The sequence below is a fragment of the Protopterus annectens genome, chromosome 9.part0 (assembly GCF_019279795.1).
Source record: "Protopterus annectens isolate FY-2018-M chromosome 9.part0, PAN1.0, whole genome shotgun sequence".
NCBI classification, from domain to species: Eukaryota; Metazoa; Chordata; order Ceratodontiformes; family Protopteridae; genus Protopterus; species Protopterus annectens.
In genome coordinates this window covers 309,418,466-309,436,292 of record NC_056743.1, presented here as the reverse complement: position 1 = coordinate 309,436,292, position 17,827 = coordinate 309,418,466, and the positions used below count along the sequence as shown (strand labels likewise).

At 37.9% G+C, this 17,827-nt stretch overlaps 1 protein-coding gene across 1 annotated transcript in view; it reads left to right on the top strand.

Moving 5' to 3' along the window:
- PGGHG (protein-glucosylgalactosylhydroxylysine glucosidase) overlaps window positions 1–17,827 on the top strand; it is a 471,557-nt gene that overhangs the window by 431,569 nt on the left and 22,161 nt on the right. The window contains exon 13 of the mRNA XM_044082889.1: window positions 13,619–13,830. Coding sequence (XP_043938824.1) covers window positions 13,619–13,830 — 212 coding nt within the window. The remainder of the gene's footprint in view (window positions 1–13,618; window positions 13,831–17,827) is intronic.

The following is a 17,827-nucleotide window of genomic DNA, read 5'->3' as shown; positions in this document are numbered from 1 at the left end:
CTTATTATATAGACTGGGAATATGCTGTGTTTAGAACCTATCCCTCTACCTAGAATTGTTTATGTTTTGGTGTAGGTTTAGTTCTCTAGTACAAGTGTTTGTAGAGGCATTGGTTTTGGGAAGAAAAAGATTGGTAAACATCTTATAAGTGTGTAAAATTTGATGTTGCTCTGATGTGGATTGCTATAACACAGTAAGTCATAGCATCTGTATTTACCAAACAGAGAAGTTTCATTATTTTGTTTCTGTAGTCATTAGGTTCCATTTCACAAGCCAGTGCAGCTCTCACTCTAACTCTGGTAATGTGTGTGTATACACACGGTATTCATGTAAGTAGCACTCTAACTCTGGTAATGTGTATGTATTCCCACGGTATTCATATAAATAGCACTGGTTGCACTTATATAAGATTTTCCCAGTTTGAAACTGTCAGTCATTACAATATATATAATTTTGTAAATGTGGCTTTTCTTCATTAGGCATTTCCTGTCTTTTGTTATTAAGACTATGCATCAGGATAAATTTAAGTCAAGATTTCACTGTCATTGGAATGATCATGTCTTTTCTGTATAATTCTTTTAATGAGTTTACTTGTGATAGACAAATTGCCACAAAATACTTTTACCTTAAGTGTTTATTCTTTCCGGGATGATAGTTGTGATAACTGTGGATATTGCAAGAAGTTCAATAAAACTTCAAAACTAAAATGTCTAATGGCTTTTTAGTCTTAACTGACAGGAAAAAAGTATATAACCTTGATAAATTGTTAGAATTATATTAAAACCTGAAGAAATCATAAAAAAAATAATTTTTATTTCATTAGATACAGAATAGAGAAAAATACAAATATATGTACCTTTCAAAAAAAGCAAGTCCTCTGTGTGTTCTACAGAAGTTATCCACTTCCATGCAGGAAAATGAACATTAGATACCTAATAACCTGATAATCATAGTGCACAGTGATATCATTGTCTTTGTTTGTGCTAGACTGCCTCCTTCTTACTTTTCCTGCACTCATCATGTTTATTCATTCTGTCTTAGTTACACAGTCCCAGGGTTTACATTCAGCAGCTCCATACTTGCAGGGTTCTTAACAGTGCTCACTACAACCTAAAACTGATCAGAACCTGAATAGAAGCTGCAGATAACAAATAATGCAGGAAAAGACTTGTATGTTAAAACCCATAACTTTGTGTATCACTTAGCTTGTATTATGGAATGATGCTCAACTAATTTGATAATAGTATAATACTGTGCTTTTAACATCAAGCTAGCAATTGGTAAAAGTAACTGTTACCTCTTGCTACACTCAGGACAACAGCTGTTTGGTTCTACCGATGTTTGGGTCAGATTTAGGACCCTTCCTCTTTGCTCTAATAACACCAGTAGTATTACCCTAAGCTACCTGTGTTTTCCCTCGCCCCTAGCTACTTCTATAAATTCCCTTGCTATTTCTAAAATGGTCACCATACTTTGCACTTGTACCTTATTTTCCCTATCTGAGAACAAGCTCTCAGATTGTTTCTTGAGGACCTGGTTCCAACTCATTCCGTTTTGCCCTCACTTCGCTCGGGCCCCACTCTGCTCCCCTACCCTACCTCATTTTCCACCCACCCCTGCTATTCCCTAGGCTTATACCCATAGGTCCAAAGCCTCCTCCAATTACATCTACCTCTCCTTACAACTCATCCCAAACCTCCTTATAACTCCACCCAAACCTCTACCTCAACTACAACACATATCCTCCCATAATTGGTAACATAATTCCTACACCCCTAACACTTTCCCTACTCTCTGTACAGCTTTTATACCACTCCTTTTACTGTGAATAATAAGCCTCACATCATACCTTAAATGGACATTCCCAAACAGCCTAAGTCAAGCAGACTCATGCCCTACCAGCTACAAAATAAATCAATATACCAAATACTCTTTCTACTGGCCTAAATAAGCCCACTAATAACTACAGCCATCATCACCTATCACTCAAGCCTTCCCAAAACCCCTCCATTCTATTCCACTTCTAATATCCATCCTGTCACCCACAAGCCAGTTAACATCTATATTAGTAGCTCCATCTTTAATGATACAACCTTTACCCAAGCTAAATTGCCACAACCTGACTACTCAAACCTACCTACAATCTCCTCAAAATATGAGAAAAACTTTACCAAATACCTGAAACACATTATCCAAACTGTATCTAAACTAACCCTGTGTGGAGACATACATCCAAACCCTGGCCCAAACAATAATCACCCTGTCTCTACACCTCACCCTAGCCTGCAAATAAACACTTAACATGCATCAATCATTCCCAGTAGAGACAAAGCAGATATTATTATTTTGAATATGAATATCAGAAGTATAAACAACAAAATACAGGAGCTTCATGCTAACTTAGCTCTCTACTCACCAGATATTGCTTTACTTACAGAGACCTGGTTAAATCCCAACACCAATAGTAATGAGATACTACCCCCAGACTATCACATATTACACACTGACAGGATAAATAAAAGAGGCAGCAGTTTAGCTCTACTCTACAGGAACCACCTCTCCATAGAAACATTATCCGAAAAAAACTTAGAACTTAAAACTGGAGAAATATTGTACACCAAACTAAAAATCAACCCCAATAAAAATATATACATAATAGGTCTTTACATGCCACCAGGAGATAATATTTCAATGCTAGAAAACATACTACACTGGTGTTGCTGTAACCTCCCTCAGGAAACACTTACAATGGGTGATCTTAATATAGACTGGTCAGATTGCAATTTCCACATCCCAGAAACCATATTAACCCACATGCATGGGTGCCAGAACCACAGAGCGAGGGGGAGGGGAGTCCCCCCACTTTAAGACCATCCATCTGTCCCTTTTGTTTTCCGCGCGCCTCCCAACTGCCTTGATGATGTCACATCAGCGCACGTATTTCCAGACGTTTTTTGCGAGTTGGAATGAATGGATTTATTCAAAGCTGCTGCCAGAATGGAAAGGATTTATTTGCAGAAGTCACCTCTTGAGCAGATGCTCTGGACTGTAGACTAGGATGGAATTGCAGAAGCAGAGTGAGTACTACTGGACTGTATTTATTTATTTATTGCAGAGACGTGTGTGTGTGTGTGTGTGTGTGTGTGTGTGTGTGTGTGTGTGTGTGTGTGTGTGTGTGTGTGTAAGTGTGTAAAAATGCCCCCAGCAGAATACATCTGGTGGCTAGAGGTACTCAGGATCATACCCTGTACCTTGGTTACAGGTAAAAAGAGCCTAAAGTCCCTAGCCACCATCACTTGTGAATCTATGCCTCACATTTGTGTTCTGTTCCTCTGGTTTGCAGGAGTGGTAAAATAAAACCTTTTATTCTAGCAATTTTCTAAGGTTATAAAATCAGTATTTAAAATGTGTCCCTATTTTGGGGCTGTATTCCCCCATTAATGGCTTTGTTCTGTATTTTTGTGCTAAGAGGTTGAGGGCTATGGTGAGAAGTGAGAACTGAATTCACTAAATGATATGATAGCCATTTAAGTTTGTCTTCCTGTCTTTCAAGAAACTGCTGGTTTAGCTTAGTGGTATCTTGCTCTGACTGTAGTGCAATGTTTAAAATGTGTCCCTGGTTTTTGGCCTTTTGCACCCCCCCATTGAAAATAAGTTCAAGAAGCTGTGCAACATGCCTATGGCTTACACTCTACTTTGATTCTGTATTTATATATTGTGTGTAGAAGTAGACTGTTATCACGGAAATGTTCTGAATAGGGCAGTTTTGTCATTATTGGTGCATGCATTTTGCTTCATTGCCTACTGGAAAAATGTTCAAACAATAAATTTAAAATGCAATTGTGTGTGGAAGTAGACTGTTATCATGGAAATGTTCTGAATAGGGCAGTTTAGTCATTATTGGTGCATGCATTTTGCTTCACTGCCTACTGGAAAATGTTCAAACAATAAATTTAAAATGCAGTTATGTGTGGAAGTAAACCTTTATGATGGAAATATTCTGAATAGGGCAGTTTTGTCATTATTGCTTAATGCATTTTTGTTTCATTGCCTACTGGAAAAATGTTTAAACAATAAATTTAAAATGCACTAACTTAAGTCTAACAAGTGTGCTCTATTATACAAGGAATATAATTTAATACAATCAGGAAGGTGAATCAAGGAATGCATACATGTATGCATGGCCCTAAAAATGTGTTTGAAAACAGCCCAGACGAAAGTGTGAAAGGCTCAAAATCATGGGCAAATTTTAAACTTTACTCTTGTTACCAAAACAATGGATGAAGGTAAAACAGTTCACACTACATTACCTTGACCTGTCCAAGTCTTTTGACACAGTCCCCTATTCAGGTGTAGTATAAAAGATGAATAATGTAGGAGCAAACACTTGCATCACCAGCTGCATTGCCAACTTGGCTCACAGGATGCAGGAGATCAAAACAGGGGAAGAGACCAGTCACCAATGGAGTCCCCCAGGGTTCGATGCTGAGACTTTTTCTGTTTGGCATATACATCTCAAAAGTAAAAGGAAATAACAAAGAGCTTTGGCCAGCTAAGTTTGAGATGACTGCAAGCTAGGAGAAGTTATTGAATCCCCAAATGACTTAACCATCATGCAGGAAGGTTTGTCCCAAATAATAACTGGTGTCAAAATCATGACAATGCCCTCTGAGAACTGATCCAATTGTTTGGCATTTGGGAACTTGTGTGTACAGTGACCTAACTTTTGACCAACATGTGCCCAGAGTCATTAAGAAAGCTTTTCTATATTGCACAACTTATAAACAAATTGATTGTGACTAGATCTAGAGATGTTGTTGTCCCCCCTTTACAAAGCTCTCATTATGTCAATCATTTTGTATAATGCCCACTTTGGCATGTATCTGCCCAGCCCCTTGCAACAACTGGAATACCTTCAGAGCTACGTTACTAAAAGGATGCAAGTCCTAGACAATAAGTCTTGCATGGACCACCTCAAAGATTTATTACTATACTCAGTATCCTACGGAGTGCTTAGAGGTTAGAGGTAACATGTCTGGCATACAAACCGTCCTCCGACATATAATACAGATGGACCTACTGAACATCAGCAAGTCAAATGGCATCAGAAATACTCAGTCTAGGTATCTAAACTGAATGTTGTGGAGAGACGGATATATATCACAGAGGCTACCACTGTTCCAGAACAGACTATCCATAAAAATAAAGCAAAGCTCATTCATCCATATTCAAATGCAACTTGGATCTAAGGATGGGTAATAGAAAATGTACTCCAGGATTTCCCCTCATGCGACTAATGGCTAGAGGCAGTTCCTAAATGCTGCATCCATTACATAGCCCCCTCAAATTATCTATGGTATGATCAGTTGTTCTCACTAGGGCTAATATACAATTATCAGCCATGGGGATAGCTAAGACCAATCAGAAAATGTTAATTCAAGCACCAAAAGGGAATTGGCTAAGCTTAAAATGTCTTCCAAATGAACCTATGTTGTGGTAGCAAATATTTATAAAAAATACCCTTTTTAGTTCACTAAGTGCCCCTGTCACCCTCTGTCCCCCCCCCCCCAGTCTTTAACAGCTTCCGGCGCCCCTGCCTACATGGCTTCTCTCAACTCATCCAGGGACCTACTAGGATTAATAAAAGTTCAGACAGACATTCCACTCTAGACTGGATGTTAACTAACAGGCTAGCCCTATACCCCCCTATCAGGTTGTCTACCAGACAGCCGTAGTGATCATTTCCCCACTTATCTAGTCAGAAAGAAAACAATGCAATCTAAACAACCAATTTTACTACAAATAAGAAATAAAAAGCAACTGAACCCCTGTAAACTTATAGAGATACTTAAACATTATAACTGGACACCTCTAAAGCTCCTACCCCTACAAGATGCAGTAAAATACTTTAACACTACTTTCCTTTCCATTCAAGATGCACAGGTACCAAGTAGACATATAAGTGTTAAGTCTAACTATGCCCCATGGTTAAAGAAAGAGACACCAAATCTCCTCAGGCTTAAAGATAAGGCTTGGTCCTCCTAGAAAACAAATAGGTCCCAACTCACATTTCAAACCTATCGGGAACTTAGGAATAAAGCAAAGAAACAAATTAAAACAGATAAAGTTAACTACTACATTGAAATACAAACTAAACACTACAAAAACCCACAAAAATTCTGGACAACAATAAATAATATTCTTTACCCAGCTAAAACAGGAACCCCCTCTCCCACCTCCACCAAAAACAAAGGCAACACAGCCACTCAGTTTAACAAATATTTTACAGAAACCATCCTAGAACTAGCTAAAAATTAAAACTACAGCAACAAACCCTCCTTCACAATACCCAACATCACATCCACCTTCTCACTGCAACCAGTAGCAACTGATACCATCAAACAACTACTGCATAAACTAAAGCCAACTACACTAGCTGCCGACAATCTACCTGGAGAATACTTAAAACTTACAGCAGATGGCATTGCATACCCTATGTCAGTAGATCAGCAGCTGAACACCATGTACCTTCTATCTGGAAAACAGAATACATTATTTTCCTACATAAAGGAGGCCCAACAACTATAGACCAATTGCAATATTATCTCCACTCTAAAATCCTAGAAAGAGTAATTCATAAGCAGGTCACAGACTACCTACTTTGTAACAAACTTCTAACCAATACCCAACACGTTTTTAGGCCATTCCATAGTACAACCACAGCACTATTGTCATTTACTAACCTCATCAAGCTTCACAGAAGCAACAATCACTATTTCTCCTCTGTCTTCCTGGACCTGTCAAAAGCACTTGATATGGTCTCCCATACTCACCTTCTTAACACACTCTCAGATTTAAACTTCTGTAATTCCACCCTTGCATGGTTCAAAGATTACCTCACTGGACGCCAACAAGAAGTCTCATGGCAACAGACCCTATCACCCCTATTACCAGCTGAACTTGGGGTGCCCCAAGGCTCTATATTACGCCCACTCCTATTCTCTATATTTACTAATAACCTTCATCTTGCAACCACTCATGCATCATTCATCCAATATGCAAACTACTCAACTGTGATTTGTTCCGCACCCTCCCTACTAGAACTTCAAACACTAACTCAGAAAGCCTTTCAAGAAGTTGAGTCCTGGCTAACAAATGCTAATTTAATCCTAAACCATAAAAAAACAAACTGATAATATTCTCTCTTAACAAAATTACTCCTGCCCTTAGCACTTTCTACATTACCTCCCATAACAATACCTTTATAACCCCCTCACAGCACACTAAACTACTAGGAATAGAAATTGACAATAAACTTAAATTTGATATTCATATTTCTCAGACAGTAAAAAAAGCACACAAAAAACTAGGTACCCTACATAGATGCAAACACTGCTTCACAACAAATAACAAAATAGCCATTGTCCAAACCCACCTACTCTCCACCTTACTATATGCAGCCCCCATTCTCACTAACCTTAAGAAATCTGAATTACAAAAACTTGAAACATGCTATAATAAAATAGCAAGATTTGCCAGAAATTCACCAGCTAGAAGTCATCATTGCCTGCCACTGAAGCAGCTTAACTGGTTAGAACTTTCCCAACTCCTACACTACACACAACTCTCAATGGCCCACAAAATCCTCTCAGAGCCTGAAAAAATACCTGCCCTACAAACTCTTCTGAAACCCTATACTACTGCTAGACCTCTGCGATCCACCAACAGGAACCACATAAAAACTCGTATATCCAAAAATCTAGCAGGAGATGCCCTCTTTTCAAACTACATAGGTAAACTCTGGAATGACTTACCAACCAGTCTTACCTCCCTAACATCCCTAACAATATTTAAACCAGCCTTAAAAAGCTATCTCCTTAACAAATGGATCTGCCCTTGCACCACCCCCAGCTGATAACTAACTACTCTATCACCACAAGCATCTCTACAATTCCTTCTTTAATATTGTGTAAACATGAAACTTGCTTTAATGCCTCCGTATAGCACAGAAGAAACTAGGTGATATCTGCTACTACTATGATATAGAACCTCCTTCTATGAGTCTTATTTTGAACATTTAGAAATTGCCACTAAAGGCCTACTGTTGATATAACATTGGACTGCTATTATCATATACATTATTGGTGCTTAGCCTTTAGGATTAGTACAGGGTACATCTATGTAATAGCTTAGAATATTACTACCTAACATTTCTTGACATATTTTAAATTTTGTTATTGTGCCATATTTGTATACACTTGTGTTGCTTATTTTGTATTTTTCTATTTTATTGTAACTGGAGCTTTTCTCCCCGGGCCTCCGCTTAAAAAGGACATGTGTCCATTTGGACTTTCCCAGTAAACAAATGTAAAATAAATAAAATAAAATAAAACCCCAAGGCAGCTGCCCCTGCCAATACTTTCAAAAATGTCATCTGTGTCTCCTGCATTTGTACATGTGACACTAGAAGTGGGAACATTTTCAAAAGTGTAGACTTTTGATTACAAACTCTACTGGAAAGCACTTTAATATGGTCTAGGAGATTGCAAATACAGAGAAAAGGTCCACAAAGGTTTCAGAGCTAGATATGCATAGTACACGTGTCCCCTATGGAACTATTATTTGCCACACCTTCACTGATACCACAAGAGGGGGAAAAGAAAAAAGAAAGCGAACACCATCCACTCTCTCTACAAAAAAGAGAAGTAATATTATATAAGCCAGATTTATTTCCGTGTGGGTGCAGAGTTCATTACAGCTTTCTGATTGTCTTTCTGAAGGTATCACTTTAGTAAAAATTATCATTCTAATCAGGGATTAACACTTTAGCGAAACCTCATCTCTTCAACAGCTTTATTGTTAAGTGATGAAACTAAAGGAAACAAAGGAGACTATTCCTCATTTTATTTATTTATTTATTGTTTCTTAGCTGGAGTAGTACACTGATCAACCATGACCGTTTGCAGGCACAGCAGAGTGAAAACATTCACAAAAGAACTTGGTAATCATAAAAAGTACAATTGAAATAAATAAGGCGTAGTACTTAAATGAGGCCTGTTGGTGTGCAAGTCTCCCTAATTTGCAGAGAGGTCACAGATGGGAGAGTGAATTTACAGTGGAAGCAACAGGTTGGGTGGAGAGTATGGAAAATATGCATATCAACTATAAGCTTGGGAACACTTTAACACATTAGTTCCTGTGGCCCGGCCACAGAAGGAACAAGAGCCCTGGAGTGGTAGAGAATATGAGCAATGCTGAATATTATGGTGTAGCAAAGACCCATGCTTTCTGGGCAAGCATCTGTGAAGCATGTGCATACTTTGCTGGCACTTGTGGTACTGAGGGCTCCTTGACAAGCTTTTGAATCATTTGTGATTCCTCTCACGATTGCAGTCACAAATGAGTGAAAGCTCCCAAATGTGAACAGCATTTAGAACTAAAAAAAAAAGTCCACTTCACAATCCTTACACCCCCCACTATTTAACTCCAAGTTCAGACCTTCATGAAAAAAGAGGAAATTCCTAGAGCACTGATAATTCAACCTTCCAGGGAACAGCAAGGAAATTGCATACTAGTGATTGCAAAAGTGAGAGTCATTTATCAGTGTTTCTTGGAAAAAGCCTGGTTCCTGTGCTGAAACACATTGTACCTTAATAAGAAAAACAAATGTCTGGAAAGCTGATCCTTTTAGAACTGGGGTGCTGGGTAAACAGATGCCAGAAACACTAGTACCAGTGGCACCAATGCCAGGGTAAGATGCCTGGTGAGTGGCCTTTGCCTGAAGCTCAGTATTTGGATGAGCCAGTGTTATCACTCTTGCAGACGTCTTGGCCCCAATCATTTAATAGAAGCAGTCTGTATAAGGCAAGACAGACATTCACCTCATAGGTGCAGAACAGGAGAGAATGGGGGATTTGAGAGATTGGAAAAAAAAGACAATCAGAAATGGTGGTGGGATCCATGACTACAAAGATAGGAAGCATCAGCTTTCATTTGGATTTGGATTCTTATCACTTCCTTCAGTATCTTAAGATCTAAAGTGGAGTGCATAGAAGTAAGGTATTTATTCCTAACTTCTGCCTTCTGAAAAAATGTCTTCATTCTGCCATATTTGCCACGAGAAGAAGCAGGTAGTTGTAAAGGCCTTCAAGGCTCCTTTTGCAATCAGAAGAGCTTGTGTGGCATCAGATAGTTTTTTTTTTATAGGTTCATAGATTAGTACTAGGCTAACTGCCCTTGCAAGCCATTTTAAGCCTAGCCAATTATAGCCTGTGAGATTCAAACCCTGTACCTTTTGCTTGTAAGGCAAACACCTTAACCTTTAGGCCACCCTCCTAACCCCAAAATGGAATGTCCTGCAGTGGGACTCAAACCGGGAATTCCTGCTCTTAAGGAGAATGCTCTGCCCACTACACTATTGCTCTGTTGCTTCATGTTTTTTTTTTGTTTAGTTTTTTTGTAGCTTGGTTTAATATGGCACAGATGTGACAGTGTTATAGGTTCATAGGTAGGTACTGGGCTATTGGCCCTAGGGTCTATATAAGCGTAGCCAAAGGTACCCTGGCTTTCACCACTCAAGAAAATTATTTTCCTGTGCCACTGTCTAGCAGAGCCACAGAAGTGATCCCCGGGGTGAATTTCCTATCTCCCATCCAATCATCAAGATTTTTCTTGAAGAGTGCTAATGAGGAGCTTTGTTTGATATAGATAGGTAGTTTGTTCCAGAGTATGTTATGTTTTGTGCTGTGGAGGTAGACAGTAAGACAGCTGGCATTTTGTGCAGTAAGCTGTATCTCTTTTCTACAAGCTCATTTGGCATATACTGAAAGGCCTAGGCTTATAAAAAAATGAAATTTTTGAAGAGTAACCTCAGAATGAAAAACTCTATCACTAATTAAAACTGCAAAGAACAATGGAAGAAATATTTCCCAAGAGAAGAAAATGTCTGAAAATCTAGTTTGTCTTCTTTCACAACATACCATGGGGACAATACAATACCAGAAACTTTTGTGGTGAGAAAAAAATGGCAAGGTAGGAGGAAGCAAAGCATTGTGGAATGGACAAGGAGGTATTGACACTGGGCTGGGGTATATTTGCTGAGCATTCTTGCAGTGTTAAGAACTATCAATTTCTACAGCAAGAGAGCTGTCATATTAAGTCTAAAGGGTGTGAGCCAGTGTTTGTTTTTATACTGGCATTAAAGAGATACCAGAAACTTCAGACACAAGGTAACACTAAATGCTTGCTCGGAAAAAGAAATGCTGCTGATAAATTTTAAAGCCGAAGAAAGAAAGGAAAACTGACGCTCTGACATTTGCTTGTGTTATTGTACTGGTCGAAAAGTGCAACAGCAGAGTGTTACTACAATGATGAGGGGATTCACGTGACTGAGTCAACAAATGACTTACACAGCTTGATGTGTATGTGCTAGAAGGGAGTATAAAAAGGAGTCTATAATATTGATGAGTATATATCTGCAAATGTTAACTTCTGCCATGCCTCTCAACTGTCCAGATTTTTGATTCATGTCTTTGGTCTGTTCTTCATAAAATTTGTGGTTTTCTGGCAAATCATTAAGAACTTAAGTCATTAAACAGTGACAGGCATTTGAGTTTCAGACTTCATAGCCTTCTGCAAACCAAAACCTTTTTTCTTGCAACTTAAGTTTATAAGAGCACTACTTAAAATATGTCCTTATTTTTGGGTCTTTCGTCCCCCATTATTTGTTGTGCTAAGCGGTTGAGAGGTATGACTTCTGCACTAATTGAAACTCAGTCAATCACAATTGATTGACTACTGTAGAAAGTGCTACAGTACTTTCCAATCAGAAATTCAACGTACAAAACTATGCACTCACAATCAGAAAACCACATTACACAAACAAGAAACCCACAACTCCCAAGCTCATGGCTCTACTTTATCATCTCGAAAACCAAATCGCCCGAATCCGAAAACCCTGACACATGTAGACTGAATGCTAACTAACCCAAAACGCGAATATCCCGAAACTGGAAATATCGAATCAGGTAATTTTCCAGGATCCCTAACACCAGTGTACTCGCTTAAACATAGGACACTTGTCCTTCAGAGTATACTGTAAATGTACTTCTCTTTTCACACATTATAAACATTTTTGTAAGGTTAGGTAAAGTTTGTAATATAAATTTATATTACAAACTTTACCTAACCTTACAAAAATGTGTATATATTACAAACTTTACCTAACCTTACAAAAATGTGTATACTGTCTGAAAAGAGAAGTACGGAAAACGTAAACGCACTTCTCTTTTCACACACTATAAACATTTTGGTAAGGTTAGGTAAAGTTTGTAATATAAATTTATATTACAAACTTTACCTAACCTTACCAAAATGTTTATACTGTGTGAAAACAGAAGTACGTTTACATTTTATGTTGAAGTAAAAGCGTCCTATGTTCACATCAGTAGACTGGTGTTAGCGATCCTGGAAAACTTACCTGATTTGATATTTCCGGTTTTGGGATATTGGCGTTTTGGGTTAGTTAGCGTTCCATCTGTATGTGTCAGGGTTTTCGGATTCAATTTGGTTTTCGAGAGGATAAAGTAAACCCCAAGCTCATAACCATAGAAGGACTAAAAACAAATGAAACCTGCATTTATACAGGGATTCTACTCCACACACAAACTTACTTTTGCAAACTGCCCAGTCGCAGAACAGTGACTACAGTGAAAAACCCTTCAAAATTTTATAGCCAGCCTCTGCATGTTCTGACTTTTGCTTGTGTTACTTTTGTCAGTAAAACAGAGAAATTATACTGGTAGAAAAAGTGCAGCAGCAAAGTGTTACTACAGTGATGAGGGGATTCACATGACCGAGTCAACAACACTGGCTCACACCCTTTAGACTTAATTTCTTCATATGCAGGTATAGAGCTGCAGTGGTTGATTATAGTGCCATTTGACTAACTGCAACTGCCAAAACCAAGGTTGACTAAATGAGTGGTCGATGCACAGCACTGTTACCAGTATGGTATTCTGCATTGTTAGGGAGCAAGTGAGAGGCACAGAGCTGAGGAACAGACTAAGCTGGGGGGAAAGGTATACGTGTGCAACAGCTGCAAGGTGGATGATTCAACATAAGACTCCATAAGTGATAGAGTATGGGCTGAAGGAGGGGTTTGCAGATGGCTGAGTCAGATGGAAGAAAGGATGAGCTGGCATTAGGAAAGCCTAGAGTCTAGCTGTAATGCTTGTGCACACTTGTAAATCATAGGCCTTCTCATCTTCATATGCATTATCAATACTGAGTCAAAATGTGGTGCTACTTTGACTGGAAGAAAGGTTTATATCACTTAGCTTTTTAGCCATAGGTTAATACCTATGACCTGCGAGCAAGGGCTTTTATGTTTAATAAAAATGAGATTTACTAGTAGGTGCTCCTAAAACACATATGAAGGACATTAGACCCTTTGAATCAGTGGGCATACTATTGTACCCCAATGTATTTGTATCTTTTGCTGTAGTTCATTTGTCTAAGTTTCATCCAGCAGCAGTATAATTTAATAAGTAGTTTTATAAATGAAAATGTATTACTTGTTTTTACAGAAATACTAAACAAAGTATTTTATGATTTATAGGATTACCAAGAGCAGTTTGAACTTTGACCCGTTACTAACTGATGACCTGAACGAGCTCAGGATTAGTGGAATTTGCTACATTGGAAACAAGCTAGAATTCATCTTCACAAAGGATACTATTACTGTAACCTTGACAACAATATGGAGCTCCCAGTATTCTGTCTTAGAAGTTGCCTTAAAGGATTCAGGACAGCATTTCCTATTGCAAAAGGGTATTTATATTCTAGTTACTGAAACTGGAGTGGGGTAAAATATGTGGGTCCTATCACCTGGCATTTCTTTTTTTTTCCCAGGATCCTAATGTAGTGGGAATGTGGTTCTTAGTAATATGTATTCAGAACATTCTAAACATTATAGATGATTAACGTGGAGTCAGTACCTTCTTAAGAGCTAGCATTTACAGAAATAAGCCAGTAGCAATTGTATTTACAAAGCTACAGAGTTTAGAAAAATCAAATGCAACGTATTCATTCACAATTATCTAGGTCAATAAATTGGGATCCTTAATATTTATAATAATTTCTGCTTTTCTGTCTTAGCATAATACTTCAACAAAGCAGTGTTTTCACATACACATTATACACGTACCTACACTTTTTTTTTTTTTTTTACTTATGTTAGCCTAGAGAGATATAATGGTACATTAGAATGGGAGAGGTTTAGCAGTATGAAATTACTTTATGATGTGTTTTTTTCCTTTTATTGTTTATTTTTTTGCATAGAGGTGTGTATTTAGTCTCTTGAAGATTTGGATATTATGGCAACCATTAGTTGAACATGAGCCAGTATGCTAGGCTATAGTTTTTATTTTTTGTATTAGACTTTTTTATTTGCTTGTTTTTTTTAATTTATGACTTTTTGCATTGGATTTGGGAGTTTTAAGGTTTAGGCTGGATAAGCATCAGACTGACTTTGGGATGTGTCCAATTTTTTATTCTTGTGGATTTTAGTATATTTTTAGTGTTAGTTTTTTTGTTTATTTTTTTCTTGTGATGCAATGGATGGATTTCTTCAAAAGGTTAGTGTACATGTGCATTTGTATTGGATATGTTTTATTTACTTATTTTGCTTTTCTTAGCTGTTTAAGGTTTAGTTAGGTTTGAAGGAGTTTTTTTATTAGTTTGTTGGGTTGTATTTATTTTATACGTATGTCTGCTACTAAGGGTGTAGGTGAAAGTATGTGTATACTGTACATTTTGTAATGTTTTGGGGGAATTGTGTGTATTTTTTCTGTTTATTGCGTTTGTATGCTATTCTAGTTTTGTATACTACTGTGTTTAGATGTGTTTTTATTTTGGTATTGTGTTATGCATTCATATTTGTGCATGTGTATACTTTGTGTTTTACAGCATTGTTCAGTAATTTATGTTGTTTTACATGTCTGTGTAGGTTTACTTGTGGGTGTTGAGCATGATGTGGTTGATTTGTGTTGTAGTTGGGCTTTTCTTATAGTGTTATACTGTTGTGCATGTGTTTTGCGTAGGAGGCACGTGTCTTCTTTTATAAGCCTTTGTGCTGTGGATAGGTCTAGCTATTTTGAGATGTGAGTCTATGTGTTGTAAGGGGTATATTTATTCTGGTTTTGCTTGTGTAACATATTGTATTTGCATTACTTGTTTACAGTGCAGTGCGTACAGTTAAATAATTGCACTAGATACAACAGTTTCTTTAGACGGTTAATTCCTTCAATAGTTTTAAATTACTTTATTTATTTATGAAATGTTTCTTTCCTGAATGTCTTGTTTTCTAGGTTCATTATCTGCTTCTTTGCTTTGTTTTATTTTTTCCTTTCTTTTTCAGGTTTTCCTACAGTTTATGGTTTGTTTTCTTATATCCATTTTCCTAGTTTTTGTTTTTTTGTTATGGCGTCAGTTCTACTTTTTGTAACATACCATTATTTTGTCTGCACTTCTCTTTTTTATTTTTGACACATTGTCTTATTACCCTAAGGCTGCTGTAGCACAAACTTCAGGGTATACTCTGGTATGGCGTCATCTTGGACATATTATGCATTCGTGGCTTTGCACTTTGTGTTGGTGTTTTCAGGATCATAAATTTCAACCAGAACTTGCTCTTTGGGGTATTTTTCATTTTTTGTTGGCAAGTTTATCAGTTCTTTTTGCTCTTTTCCTGTTTTATTTTTATTTTAATTTCTTTAGTTATTATGCAATTTTGTATTATGTTTTCCTGCTCAGGATTCATAAACATTTACTGGAAAGAGCAAAATTGTGTTAATGGGGAAATGTGGACTTCAGCGATATGCACAACTAGTGTGTAGAGTTAAGCATTGCAGATAAGTCTGCTCTGCTTGGTTTGCAGAGTACCATGGTATTGTGTCGATTCCCTACAAGGATGAACAAGGCTAAGAGTCACATGCACTTATGCCACTCTGCTCTGGTATTACATAGTATGGGCTTCTATGAATCAATAACCAAACCTAGGTTGCTGAAATACAAGAAGCAAACAGCTAGGTGTAAAAATGTATGTATTTATTCCAATCCATGTTAAAACTATACAAATGTTGTCACAATAAAAAAGTTCAAAAAAGTTAGTGTAATGCTTTTGTCCCTATAAAAGTAAGGCACTTCATCAGACCTATTTTGTCAAGAATAAGACAAAGTTTTAAATAACTAAATTAAATGTTGAGTAAAATACACCCATAATACTGTTTTCCTTTGAGGTAAATCTTAAAAGGGATCTCCACACCAAAAAGAATATGTACATGAAGAGCAGCAATTTGAATCAAAGTGTCTTAACAGCAAAATCATAAAAAGGCTTTATAATTAAAACGTTGAATAAGAAAGATGGGAAATGGAATGTTTGTGTGTTTATTGGAATAAATACGCACATTTTACACCTGCCTGCTTGCTTCTTGGATTTCAGCAGCCTTGGTTTGGTTATTGGTTTGATTCAACAACTTTAACACCTTTTCTCTTGTGTGGTTATTGGGCTTCTATGAATCACTCACACTCTGCAAATTCCCAGACAGCACAGAGATCCATGATGTGCATGGGTGTAATTCACATAGGCCATACCTATCAATGGCCCCATTTGCTACAAGCTTGAAAACCTACAATTTGGTGTAACAAACCTTTATGAAGCTGATTTCCTTTTGTGTATAATAGAATACTCTGCAGGGTGACCTTTCAATAATTTTAATTTAAATATTTTGTTCTGTGTGCTTTTTCCCCACTGTGTCCATTACATATCCCCTATCATCCCAGACTATTTATTTCCCTGTTCTGGATATTTCTCAGTGAGGCCAAGAGCAGACCAGGGTGACCATATGGTAGGCACCCTTAGTGTTTTTCTTTTGTTTGTTTGTTTAATTTCTAGAATCCTGGAAATGAGGAATCTTGTTTTGGTCCTAACTCCACACTTGTTGGCCAATGTGTGCACGTGCCTCACCATAAGGACATTGTGTGTGTGTGTGCTCCCACACATACCTGTGATGGCTACTTTTACTGGCTTAGGGTTGTTAAGCACACATTTCCTAGTCCTACATCTGCTAGTAATGTCAAATCCTCCACTTGCATGGGACTAAGTCCAGGGCCACTATATTCCCACCCTGAACAGATGAGCTAGCAAATCTGCTAATGCTCATTCTACCCTGCCTGGCTCTTTTAGCATCCGAGCCACTAGCTGAACTCAATTGAGTTGGGTCACAGTCAGGGATTTATCCCTCTGTGCTACACATCTGGGCCAGGTAGCCTTCAGTAGTAAGCAATTGCTTATGAAAATGTTCATCGTGTTTCACTGTTGCAGTCATGACTGTAGGGTTCTCCCCTGCCGGCAGGCAGCCCTCGGTCGGCCAGAATCCCAAAGTCTGGGTCCGGCGTCGGCTGTTCAACCATGCTCCCTGATGTCAGAGTGCCAGGAGTACAAAGCTGACAGCCGACGCCATCTTCTCCAGTCTTTCTTGCCGTGCGGTGATAGCAGTTCGCAAGTGCCGGTCGGCTGACTCCTGACGATTTTTTCTGATAAACTTCAGTCCGAAAATTTTCTTCTCCACTCAAAGCTAAGTACCCCATTGGGGAAACTTTTTTCTTGCTCCACTCTGATGTCAGAAAAAGTTAATAATTGTATTTCATGTGGGAAGCAAATACCTCATAAGGATTTTCATTCTTACTGTATTCCTTGCTTAGGCCCTGACCACGACGTAGCTAGTTGTCGGTTTTGTGCTAGATTCAATCAACGTACAATTAAGCA